This window comes from Boleophthalmus pectinirostris, unplaced genomic scaffold (assembly GCF_026225935.1).
Source record: "Boleophthalmus pectinirostris isolate CB_2022bp ecotype Guang Dong unplaced genomic scaffold, ASM2622593v1 HiC_scaffold_22, whole genome shotgun sequence".
Classification (NCBI taxonomy): domain Eukaryota; kingdom Metazoa; phylum Chordata; class Actinopteri; order Gobiiformes; family Gobiidae; genus Boleophthalmus; species Boleophthalmus pectinirostris.
This window is the reverse complement of record NW_026571190.1, coordinates 5,129,772-5,142,753: the sequence shown is the minus strand read 5'-3', so window position 1 is coordinate 5,142,753 and position 12,982 is coordinate 5,129,772. Positions and strand designations below refer to the sequence as shown.

The window sequence follows — 12,982 nt, the reverse complement described above, 5'->3', positions numbered from 1 at the left end:
AGAATTTCTTGACAAAAAAAATCGAAGATTTGTTCACATTAGTGTAGTAGAAACATTGACAGCTGGGCTTTATCTAATGCACATGTTCTAGTAGCTTAAGGACTAGTGTGCAGCTCACGTGTCTGCTAGACGGGACATTCTTTACTACAGGTTACCGTGACAACGATCATTGGAAAATCCAGGGTGTAGAAATGACGCGGAACGACGCCGTACGTCCGTACGTCACGCTTTGTGTAATGCTTACTTCCGTTTCCGCGCTGCGCCATTTTGCTGTAGCAGGAGGAGAAGAGGAGGCTCATGTCGTGTTCCAGTGGCTTTTGTGGATTTATATTGAAGAATTGACGGAATATTTAACGCCCGCTGGGCGTTCATAACGTGGAATTTAAGTGTGGACCGGTGAAGTTCCTCTTTTAAACCCCGGCCGTGGATTTATGAGACGATTCCCCCATCTTGTTTGTGTCGTCATTGGTTTAGCATTGTCAGGGTATTAGCTTAGCCATTAGCTTTTGTCCGGCCTGTGTCCTAAGCCTCTCTGTTCTGTGGCATCTGACACAACAAAGGACACTGTTCGGATAGACTTTTGTGTTTTGCGTATTGTTTGGGTAATTCGCGTTGCCTTTGGACTGAATGATCGTGGCTTTACGTAAGAACTGTGAGCAAAGGTGAACATTCCCGCACAGACTGAAGTCCCGGCCTGCTGCTGGCCGCGCTGCGGTGTAGAGCACGCCGTGTCGGGGCAGTGTGCCAGGGACTTTTACTGAGGACTCAGCGCTACATGTGCGTTTGCTCCATGGACGTTTTTGGATTTGGGCACTAAGCCTTTCACACTATGGGACTGTAAAGACTGTTAGGGGCACAGGTGCCTCCCATGGCGCACCGGCCTCTCTCGTCCACCCCTCTCCCTTGTTTTACTTAAGACTGTCATCTGTGAGATTCACCTTTTTACTTTAGATATTTCTGTCCAGTGTTTACAGAGAAGGGTTATAACATTAAACTATTTTCCTTCTGTGTTCAGTACTCACCCTGTTTTATTTGATTATCAAAGCAGCCCTGTGTTTCCCTTGTTCTTCCCTGAGTAGGTACAAGTGCGTCACAGCGTCACAATGTCGTGTGTTCATTATAAGTTCTCTTCCAAACTGGAATACAACACGGTCACCTTCGATGGGCTCCACATCACGCTCAGTGAGCTCAAGAGGCAGATCATGATCCGTGAGAAGCTCAAGGCCACAGACTGCGACCTGCAGATCACCAACGCGCAGACGCGAGAAGGTCAGCTCCATAGTGACGTGACGCTTGGCACTCGTGCATGCTCAAAGTTAATTCTTGTTTGTGGATACAGTCTGTGGTTCGGACTGATGTGGATGCATTTCCGCAAACATGTTGTTACATGTCTTATATCAGCATGGATAATGATGACGTAATTTGTGTTACAGAATACACAGATGAAGAAGCCCATATACCCAAACATTCTTCGGTCATCGTTCGGAGGACTCCTATTGGTGGAGTGAAGCCTGCTGGCAGGACGTTCATTGTGTATGTATTAATATAAACATACAGTCTGTAGCTTCTAAAACTTTAATCACAAGGGCTGGTAGTAAAAATGAATTGTGTGATATCTTAAACCTATATTTTCAGTTGGATATTTATTTTTTAGTTTGTCGAGAATTCTGTAAGTACAAAGATAATGTTGTAACCAGTGTGTTCCTCTTGTGCTCTCTACAGGGAGCGTTCTGACACAGCAGTGGTTGGATCATCTAGACCCGTATGTAAACCAAACCCAAAACCAACACACTCACTCACTCTCTTCACTATCTTTTCCACCTTTCCTGAAAACATTCTGTCAACAATGATGAAGTTGCGTGTATGCTCTGTTCACTGTGTGACTACATTTGTGTCAACATCTTTGAATTCTAAATGTTATTTAATGTCATTTTGAAAGGTTCTATAAGATAAGATTTTATATAATTTATTGTTCCTCACCAACAAACATGTGTTTGACTAAAGTAATAATAATATAAACTGTGTTTATATGTTTAATGTGGAGAGCAGCAAACTTACAAATGTTTTAAATGCTCTGATCTACACACACAAGTGAATTTTGCCACAGTATTTTTGATTGTATTTCATATTGAAATGGTGTTGTAGCCTGTTTACAGACAGGCAAGTGTTTTTCAAAGATTCTGCTTGTAAAACACAATGCTAACTTGTATTGATAAATGTTGTTTATTTTCTGTGAAAATATATTTGTGGCTCAATAACCTAATGGAGTAATGTGTGCCTGGGATTTACTGTAAACTGTTAAGTTACTAAAGATATGAGGATTTTAACAGAAAAAGTCTTACAGGCTTCATAAGCTAAACTTGATTCAAGTTTGTTACGTCGTAGTTTTTATTTTTTTGTACTTTTTTTCACACATTTTTCTGGGGAAAAAAGTTTTTTCGATTTTGAGAAGTTGGTTATTAAAGTTTGGTTTGGGGCTTATGCTGGTAGAGGCTTGAATCTTTGTCAACCTGTGGAGGCCTTGATAAGTTGCTGCAGTGAGTGTTCTGGTGTAGTGTCCTGTACGCTGCAGAACCTGTCAATAAAGATGAGAGTGGTTCACTGTCAGAACCGATTCCACCACATCCCTGTGTGTTCCCTGTGCAGCAAATAGTGTTCTTGAGCAAAAACATGGAGGACTCCACCTGTTGGAACAGCCAAACTATCCTGTTTAAAAAAGCTCTCAGTGGCTGAGTTTTGATGCAGATTAGTCACCTAAATGAATCTGTATCATTTTATTTCTGTATTGAATGGAATACTTGACCATGAGCAGGTTTGGTCAATTTGGCAAAGCTCCTTGAAAGAAGTTCTTTCTCTGACTAAAGTGTATTTTTAAGAAGACTTAACCGGAACAAGCACGTCCAGAAATAAAACACTGGCATGTGGAAGAGAAATTGCCTGCAAGAATAAAATGTCAAGTATTCCATTGAGAGTAAAGCTCTGGGGTGGGCAGTACGTGAAGAAGTCTCAAACACTGTGCTGGTCCATTTTGAAAGTTTCTGATGAAGCCCAGGGAGAAGGCCGGCTTTGGTCAGCAAGAAAAGAGTAGTGAGTTGAGTCTGATTCCAAATTAGGACAGTGATTACTAGATTAGACAGGGCTGAAATCTGTTTACTCTGCTGCTTGATATTTGTATTATAGATTTAAGCTTAAATCTTGTGAAATTCCCAGTAATGTTTTTAGTGAACTCTAACCCAGCCAGTTAGTGATTTGAATATTCTCCTGTTTTGGCTGCATTGGTGAAAGGGAAATAGTGTTGTTCAAAATATGGTGGGGAAATGAAGGGCTCTACTCCGCCACTGTATGATGGAATGTAGCTGTCAGTCATGACATGTTAACATGTTGCATTATTTGTACTTTGATTCTCCTCCAGACTGATTCTTCTCCTCAATTGACCCTTGCCCAACTTTCCAAGGTACTGGTTGTGTACATAAAGATTGTACACAGACCTCAAGCATTATTCAAATGTAACGGAGTTTTTTAAAACAAATTTTCTGTTGTTTTTTTTAGACTGCAAACCTGGTTGATGCAAATGCATCAGAAGAAGACAAGATTAAAGCCATGATGACTCAGTCAAACCATGAATATGACCCAATACAGTTAGTCTTGAGTCTTCATTTTTTACCTAATTGTTGTAAAGCTTTCATAACATTAAGATTTGTATTCAACATATTTTTTGCCCTCAGTTACTCAAAGAAGGCACTTGGGCCTCCACCTGCTCATTACACCTGTTTCCGCTGTGGAAAGACAGGCCACTACAATCGCCAGTGTCCTATGATTTCGGTATTTTTTAAGACACTTTATAAAGTTAGAACTTTTTGTCATGACTGTAAGATGACTTTCTTTACTTGACTTTTTTCAGGTCCAAGATAAAAATGTGGAGCTGCCCAAGCCAGTCCGGACCAGTAAGGGCATACCTCAGAGCTTCATGGTCAAAGCTGAGCCAGGGGCCAAAGGAGCCATGCTGACCAGTACTGGGGAATATGCAATACCTGCTATTGATGCGTATGTGTCACTGTTTATTGACTTCATTGTTGGTCATGATTGGCCTTGATACTCAGCTTTTTTGTCCAAATGGTCTCATACAGGGAGGCATATGCACAAGGCAAGAAAGAGAGACCTCCGTTTGTCCCACATGATCAGTCATCTTCTGACGATGATACAGACCCAATCCCAGATGAACTGCTGTGTCCCATCTGCAACGACCTCATGACTGATGCTGTGGTTATACCCTGCTGTGGAAACAGCTACTGTGATGACTGTAAGTCCTGACTACGTTCAGTCACATTTCAAAGACAGATAAAAATTACAATACATATTTTAAGGTCATTCTGGCAGTTTAGCCTGATTTCAACTAGAGCTGACCTTTTTATACCCTTTTAGGGCCAATTGACCAATTGTAACTAATCACCTAAAAAAAATAAGCCTCATCATATTTGATACTTGCAATAGCTGCCTTGATTGTACTAACTTTGTATAACCTACATGAATAGACCTTTTATAACAAAGGTCAAAATAAACAAAATTTAAAAACAGATTTTGATCAATAATACAGTTTATTTTGTAAATATTATTTTAAAAGCCTTCAGTTACTTTTATTTGGCTAAAATGAGTTTTGACAGTTTTGTTTGCCATAAAAATAATAATGTTGCTAGTCGACTAACTGAAAAAGTAATTGGACTAGACAAGCAGACTACTAAAATAAATGTTAGTTGAAGCAGTAAATATTCAGGCCCTTCTTTTAGTTAGTTGGAGTCAAACACCCTTTGTGTCCAACTGAACTCTTATTTGTCTGTAGGTATCAGAACAGCGCTGCTAGACTCAGAAGAGCATATCTGCTACTCCTGCAAGCAGTCTGATGTTTCTCCTGATAACCTGATTGCTAACAAGTTTCTCCGACAGGTAATACTCACCATTTTGGTTTATATCAGTGAACTCTAACCTACAGTATTGTTTGCAGATTATGGGCCAGACATTTTAGTTTTGTCTATTTACATTTTAGTCTTGAAAACAAAACCTTTTTACTAAATCAAAGTTTATCCACATTAGGCTGTGAACAACTTCAAAAATGAGACTGGCTACACTAAACGGATACGCAAGCCGATCCAGCACTCTGCTCCACCCCCACCTCGTCTTCAGCTGCTCCGGTCTCTGCGCTCCAGACAGCAGGACCCTCTGATGCCCCAGCCCCCACCACAGCCTCCAGTACAACCTCCTGTACAGCCCCCAGTACTGCCCCCAGTACTGCCCCCTGCTGTCAGCGCCCCAGCAATAGTCCCTGAAACCCCGAGCGCTCCATCTGTGCCTGCTGCTGCTGCTGTTGCTGCTGCTGCTACAGCTACAGCTACAGTCACCACAGCTCCCACATCGGTCCCAACTCCACCACGTGTAGTCTCTACTGAAGCTCAAGAGGCAGTCCACTCTCCAGCCCCCGTCATAGATCACCACTCCCCTATGCACACGCCAAGCCATGGAGAACCACCTCCTCCTGGGTATGTAATCACCGCCTGAATCCAAACACAATTACAGTGCAGTCAATTTATCAGTTTGATTTCTTTTTTAGGGAATCTGACCCAGAGCCTATCGTGCGAAAACCTGAACCCGCAGGACATGCTGAAAATGCTGTACAGGTGAGGCTTTATGGAGCATTGGCATGTTAGGACTCTTGTTAGCTATGCCTATCCTGCACACTTTGTTAAATCTAATGTGTCCTCAACTGCACTAGCACTGTTCAGTTTGGCTGTATTTAGGTCCTTTCATGCTAAAAGTTAATATTCACATTGGCAGAACAAATTTATATCAATCAACAGATTTTATTATTCCACTAAGATGTTTGTCAAGCAGCAAAACATCTGAACAACTAAATGACTTTGATCATAAAACCACTCATGTAAAATTTGGGTCAAATTAGTTTTTGCCACCCACAAGAGTCAGAGTTTTTATAGCTCAACCTCTGCTATAGGAAAACCACATAATGTACAATAAAAAAAAAAGTTTCTTTTGTATTCTCTTATATACTGGATAAATAAATCAACTTAACTTGCAAACTATTCTCTTGTGTATGATCTTACGCATTTTAATGTATCTTTTTTTTTCTTTACAGCATGATTCTTCTGGCAGCCATTTAACAGTTATCGGCCACCCTCCTCCCCCTCACAGATCTTCTCACCCAGCAGGTAAGGATTTCACACAAAGGCACTTTGACTCAAACTAGATTTAAGAAGAAAAGTAACTAAGCTGTGTTTGTTTAGGACACTCAAGGCCCCACCATTCACAAAGAGGAGGGACTAGATCGTGGGACAGGCAAGTCATCTTAGTTTTGGATTATTGTTCTAAATGCAACACCTTTGATCACCAGTGACCTTTTGGGGATCTTGTGAGTGTGTATTTTGTATTTATTTTTTGCTCTCATGTCTTATGTTTCTCAGGTCTTACAGGAACAGGGAGCATAACTCTGCCCATGTCCAAACAGCGCCCCCTCCTCCTCCTGTGGTACCGGTGTACGCAGCCCCAGCACTGTTCCCCCCTCCACCACAGGCCTACCCCCCTCCCTACAGCACTGGGCCTGGCCTCATACCTCCCCCTACCCTGGGCTACCAGCCTCCCCCAGTCTATGTGCCACCCCCTCCAGGCTTAAACCCTGCCTGGTTACCTCCGGGGGCTCAACCTCCTCTCATGGCCATGCCCCCCTCTCTCTCTCAGCCCCCACTATCTAAAGAGGATTTCTACAGACAGCGCCACCATCGTCAAGACAAGTATGCTTTTGTTTCACTTCTAAAATAAATAGGGTTGTCAAAAGTATCAAAAATGATGTACTAATTGATACTCAAATTTGCATCAAAACTAGATAACAATACTAAAATCAATACTAAAAAAAGTCACATTCACCTGGTAATAAAAAAAGTACTATTTGATGTTGATATCACGTTATTTTGTGTAAATAGTGTTCATTATCAGTCGAGTATCAGCTCTATTCCTTGCTATCAACGTTAAATATTAGTATTGCGATAACACTATTTGGAAATGTTTGATCGAATAAAGGCAACTACAGTAAATAGTATAAATGTTTTCCTTGTGCCATGTTGGCTTTTTCATTACATTTCATTACAGTTCAATGTTTAATGTTTTCAGAGTGACCTCCAAACTGGATGAGTTTACTAAAGACTTCCATAAAGAGCTTATGAAGTACAGGGGCGCACCGAAGAGACCCAGACGATCCTACTCCAGGTAAGCCTTAAAGCGTTTAGCCTGTACAATACATACACTGAAGGGATGGGGTGATATATCTGTTTTAGTATTGCCGATCTCAATACAGATTTGGCAATAGCAATATCAGTCATTTAATACCGAATTTTTTTTGCACTGCCTCATTCTGAGTCAATGGAGTTAGAAGAAAGTTGTATGGCTGTATTTTTACACAATAAATAGTTATTATTTTTACAAAAGTGAAGTTAATTTGTGATTTTTCCTTCAACTTAAGATAAAGTTGTGGGCCTTGCTATGAATTTTAAAAGCTAAATATTGGTATCTGCAAATCAGTTACTGGCCACAGCAACAGTCCAGATATTGGTATTGGCTCAAAAAAAAACAACCCCAAAACACTCCATATCGGGCCATCCCTGGTCCACTGCTCTGTTAAAACGTTAACTCTGTGTGTGTTGTTTGCAGGTCCCGCTCATACAGCCGCTCCCCTTTCAGCCGCTCTCCGTACAGCCGCTCCAGGTCACGCTCCCGCTCCTTCTCGTACTCGCCCAGCCGCTCCCGGTCACGCTCCCCCTCCCACGGACACTCTTACTCCAAGCGCAACGGGCGCAGCTACGGCCGCTCCAGGTCCCGCTCCAGGTCCCGCTCCTACGGGTACAGGCGTTCGGGCTCTCCCCGCACCCCTCCCTCGTACAGAGGCGGGGGCTGGGACACGGCTGAACACGGCGGGCCCTATCGATCACACTCGCGCTCTCCGGGGGGCTACAGAGGCCACAGCCCAGGAGCACGCAAACACCATCACAGAGACATGCCCCCCTATGACATGAAAGGAGCCAGTCCAGGTGACCACTGGGACAGTCAGAGCTACAGGCAGTGGGAGAAAGACTATCATGACTGGTATGGCAAATACTATAAGGACTACAAAGAGTACAAAGACTACAAGGAGTATGACGAACATTCACCCAGGTACCACAGAGGAAGAGGTAGTAGGGACAGAGACAGGGACAGAGATCGGATGTCTCCTTTATCTCGAGATTACTCCCCGCACACAAAAGCACGAAAAGGTACGCACCATACAGCCTCATCCACTGCAGGAACCAAGTCCAGCAAAGTCGTAAAAGTAAAAAAAATCAAAAGGAAGAGGACAGGGGAGGAAGCTGAAATGGCTGATCAGGCTGTTGACAGAGGAGACGCAACACCTGTCCGGGATGAGCCCATGGATGACCTCCCCATCACTAAAACCCCTCCTCTTTCTTCAAAATCTGCTATTATTACAAATAAACCCTCTTCTAAATGCCCTGCTGTTTCAGGAAAAGCCCCGTCCAAATCGCTAGTGAAGACTGACAAAGCCAAAAAAGAGAAGGTCATTAAGGCTAAAGTCAAAGTCAAACCAGACGGTACTAAAGTGAAAAAGAAGCCAGGTGAAGGTGTTGTCAAAAAGAAAGAACCATCATCTGCAACAGGAAAGCCATTGAAGACTAAGCTCAAAACTGAAGATGGTGCTAATTCAGCTACACCAAAAAAGGATAAGGCAAGAAGTACCATTTCAAAGCAAGTGCTGCCTAAAACCCCACCACAGTCTTTGCTAGAGCAACCTGCAAATGACACTTATCTGCATGAAAGCCATAGACTGAGCCACGATGTTCGCAATAGAAGAGACGTGCCCCAAAGGGAAGGTCTGCTCCCATACCCAGTCCACCACAGACCCCCGTCCCCCATGGACAGGGGCAGACGGGTGGTGGAAGAGACTCACTCCTTGCTTGGGCCCCCTCCAGGGAAGTTGAGGCGCATAGAAGGACCAGGACTGAGCAGAGAGCATACTCCACACTCTCATGTGCCCCACCAGCCTGCGCTCCAGCGGGTGGTGTCCCCTTCAGACAGACCTCTGTCTGTGACAGTGAGTCGGGAGCCCAGTCGGGAGGAGAGAGAGCGAAGCCATAGGCCCTTTATGGACCTCAAGGTGGGTACAACCAATCAAAGAGACATACTCTGAGCTTGTTTTGTTCTTCACGGGGTAATATTTTGACTATGACCCCTTGAAAACATTGGTATTGCCATTTTCTAATAATTCTATGTTGTTTTGTTGTTTAGATCCAAGTGAATCCCACCAGGAGGATAAAGTTGAACAGAGAAGTGACCAGAAGAGGCAGTGCTGACACTCCCCCCTCTGGCCCAGAAAAGAGCAACTTTTCCTCTAGTGTTCCACCACCAGGAGACAGACACAGCCCAGAGCCCAGCCTGCGGAGAGAGATGTCTCCTTTAGCTGAAAGAAGAGCTGGACATGGCAGTGCTGGGGACACAGGGTCAGAGAGGGGTCGCGACAGAGGACTAGGCCTGGACCGGGACAGAGACAGAGGGCATGAGCGGGCCAGGGACAGGAGCAGCCAGAGAACCAACCAGAGGGAGAGTGAGGAACAACGCCCTACGAGGAGTGAGCAGAAGACTGAGCAGAAGAACTCTGGTGGAGGGAGGTCTGTGTCTCTGGACAAAATGACCATCGCAGAGAAGTCGGCCAAAAAACAGACAGACCACCCAGACAAGCCCAGTGCGGTGCACAAGGACAGGGAGCACAAATCAGACAGGTTGGTTCTACTGTTGCTTACATACACACAAGGATGTGTGTGAACGCTCTGATCTGTTTTTTTAACCAAGTAATGCATATTTGTGTTTAGGTAAATATCTGAGTTTGCTGCAGTTGAAAATCAATTGTGCCTGTAAAATGCATTACAGGTTGTACTAGGCTTTGTGAAGGATTTTTGTGTTTGGATTCCTCTCCTCTGGTAGATTTCCCGTGGGTGCTCTGGCATTGCTTGCCCTTTCAAATGCATGTGCAATAGGTCGCCATTGCAGGCAGGACTCCATTAACAGAGGGGTTAAAGAAAGGGCAAATGAGATGTGATAATGCTAAGCGGCTTATATTTGCGTTTTGCAAGCTTTGAAATTTTTTTTTATAGGGAACTAAATAATTAAGGGTCCTGTGCTTCCACAAAAATGTCATTTAAACCCCAGGAAGCATATGTTCATGTAAACATATTCATGCACAGAAACAAATGCTCCAGCACTTGAATATGTAAACACAGATGTTAATATGTAATTATTTCTCCTTATTTCCCAGGAGTGTTTCCAAGGACAGAACAGACAGAACAGTGTCCTCAGGAGAGAAGCCAGCTGCTGCTCAAAGAGAAGGTAATTGTGTCCTCCTGAACATAGCGGCAGCAGCAGTATAACTATAACTGGGTTTAGACTTGTGCTATCTCATTAGGCTTGTTTTAAACCTGCTTCTTTTCTACTCTCAGCTAAAGACAGCCAGGAGCCTCCTGCTAAGACCAGACCCAGAATCAGCCGCAAGATCCTCACCTCGCACAGCGGGGCATCTGCTAGGTAAGTTCTCTTCCTGCTTTGTCATTTTTTACAAAGTTCCTTTTTAGAAATGAACCTGGAAGGAAAAAAATCTAAAGCTGTGCCTCAGGGAAGACTTCAGAAATGGAGATGACTTTGAATTGACATTTAAGAATTCTCTTATCTAGAAGGTTCTTTTGAATGAACAGAATAGCTCTTTTCCCTGATTTTAATCATCTGACTACTGACTGATAATACCTAGTTGTCCAACTCTGTATTAAAAATATTCAAAACATTTTGTAAAATTACATACTAATATTAATTTTTCAATTTCTGCAAGGTCATCACAAGAGTCCAAACGCAACCCAGACAGACAGCAGAGACATACATCGTCCAAACCTGTGGAGCCGCAGCCCCCTGAGGAGCAGCAGCATCATAGCCCCAGTGCTAGCCCCGCCCCCAGCCCACCTCGAGTGGAAAATCCCCTCATCCAGGCCCCTCCCCGCTCCAAGTGGGAAGATGATGAGGAGAGCCAGGACAATGAACCAAATGCTCCTCAAGAACCTTCACCAGAGTCCCAGAGGAGCACGGAAAGGGAGGGCCAACTCAGAGCTCCTAAACCAGCGAAAGCTAAAGATGACAAGAAGCCTAGACCAAAAAAAGAGGAGGGCAAAGTGTTGAAGAACGCTGAGAAAACTATAAAAGTTAAAGTGATTAGAGAAGAGGTAAAAGTGGCTAAAGACGAAGCTCGGGCGGTTGAAAACAAACATGGCGGCTCAGAACCCAGAGCGCCGGAGCCCAGAAGACAGCGCTTATGTTCAGACCTGACCCGGGAAACGGACGAGGCCGCGTTTGTCCCAGACTACAGCGAGGGCGAGGGGTCAGAAGCAGAGAGGGGGAGGAGCTGTAGTCCCAGCCAGTCCCTCAGCCAGCCCTCAAGAAGCCCCTCCCCGAGCAACAACGAGAACTCTGTTGGCGGGGACAAGAAGAAGAAGAAACATAAAAAGCAAAAGAAACACAAGAAGCACAAAGAGAAGGACAAGGAACACAAGGAGCACAAACACAAACACAAGAAGAAGAAACGCAAGAAGAGCAAGGACCAGGAAATGGACGACAAACAAGAGAGGGACCAGGGACAGGAGGACGAGGAGGAGGAGGCAGAGGCCAAGCAGGGACCGTAATCAGTCTCTCTGCTGTCCAGTCCACAGGAGGAGGGAAACAAAGGCCAAGGTTCTCTGTGCAGCGCTTGATAGGAACTGCTGTCCTGTTTGGGACACGTTCTGCTGCTCGGTCCTCTCTTCCATCATTGCATCATTGCGCCGCACTTTGTCCTTCTGATGATCAATGGACATGACTTGATAATTACCCATTATGTGATGAGAGAAAGAACATCTCAGGGATTGTGTCTTTTTCAAGGAGAGATTGTTTTTCGTTTTTTTTTGGTTTCCGTCGACTTCATTTGTAAATAAAGAGAAATGTTTCTCTACATTTTTTATAGCCATAACCCTGAGTGTGCCCTCCACCGCTCAAAGTAGCCTTGGTGAGCTTGTGTTCTTTCTAGCTGCTTCGCATGTTTTGGCACATCAAGGTTAAATCATTTGTGTTAATACATTTTCGTCTAATACTGAACGAAAGCTGAAGAAATCCTTTGCTTATTGTAAATTGTATGTATTTTGCAAACCTGTAGATAATTGTAAAGTGAATATGCTGAAACATGAGCGCGCCAGTATCTGCAGTTGTTCATTTTGGGACTACACTGGACTGTTGAGTTGATTCTGTATGAATTTGAGGCTGCATGATTTGGTTCCAGCGCAGAGCCGGTGTATCACATTGTGCGTGAGTGACTGTACAGTTATGTCTGTGCGAGAGTAACAAATTAGTTCTTTTTTTAATTAAAATGTTTTGACCTCGTAAACTGGCTCATGTGCTGCATTATTACCACACGCAATATTGATGCTTCTTCTCAAGGCGAAACTACTCACACCTCCGAGAAAAGTCATGAGGCTTTTGGGAGAGATTGTAGGTTATATGATTGCAATATTTTACTCCCACTTAACATACACTACTAGTCAAAAGTTTGGACAATTTTTGTTCTTTAACCCTCTTCAGGCAGGTATTGCAGATTTGCAACAGCTAAATGCCAATTACCTACTTACTCCATATTCATATTTTATGAGCCGTTTTTACTCAGGAGCCTTGTTTCCCATCCATGCTGATAAACGTGGACGATGCAGACTGTGCAAGAATGGCTACACACAAACGACCTGCCAGAAGTGCATAGTACCTTTGTGCTTTACAAAGGATTCAAATTGTTACTTGGAGTACGACACGAAAAAGTGATGTTGTTCTGCCACTGTAAAGCGCTGTTACTCTGTGCTTTTTGTTTTCATTGTTATGAAAA

At 43.7% G+C, this 12,982-nt stretch overlaps 1 protein-coding gene across 1 annotated transcript; it reads left to right on the top strand.

The window, feature by feature from the left end:
* The first annotated feature begins 246 nt into the window (after window positions 1–246).
* Window positions 247–12,496, top strand: LOC110153539 (E3 ubiquitin-protein ligase RBBP6-like). The gene is made up of 20 exons (XM_020917446.2): window positions 247–1,269; window positions 1,434–1,533; window positions 1,723–1,762; window positions 3,413–3,454; window positions 3,550–3,638; window positions 3,726–3,822; window positions 3,902–4,044; window positions 4,128–4,300; window positions 4,838–4,941; window positions 5,089–5,531; window positions 5,603–5,669; window positions 6,143–6,215; window positions 6,291–6,342; window positions 6,468–6,794; window positions 7,171–7,266; window positions 7,708–9,202; window positions 9,334–9,824; window positions 10,358–10,428; window positions 10,539–10,623; window positions 10,922–12,496. The coding sequence occupies exons 1-20, from the start codon at window positions 1,104–1,106 to the stop codon at window positions 11,760–11,762; spliced, it is 4,995 nt and encodes a 1,664-aa protein (XP_020773105.2). The 5' UTR covers window positions 247–1,103; the 3' UTR covers window positions 11,763–12,496.
* Window positions 12,497–12,982: the final 486 nt, after the last annotated feature.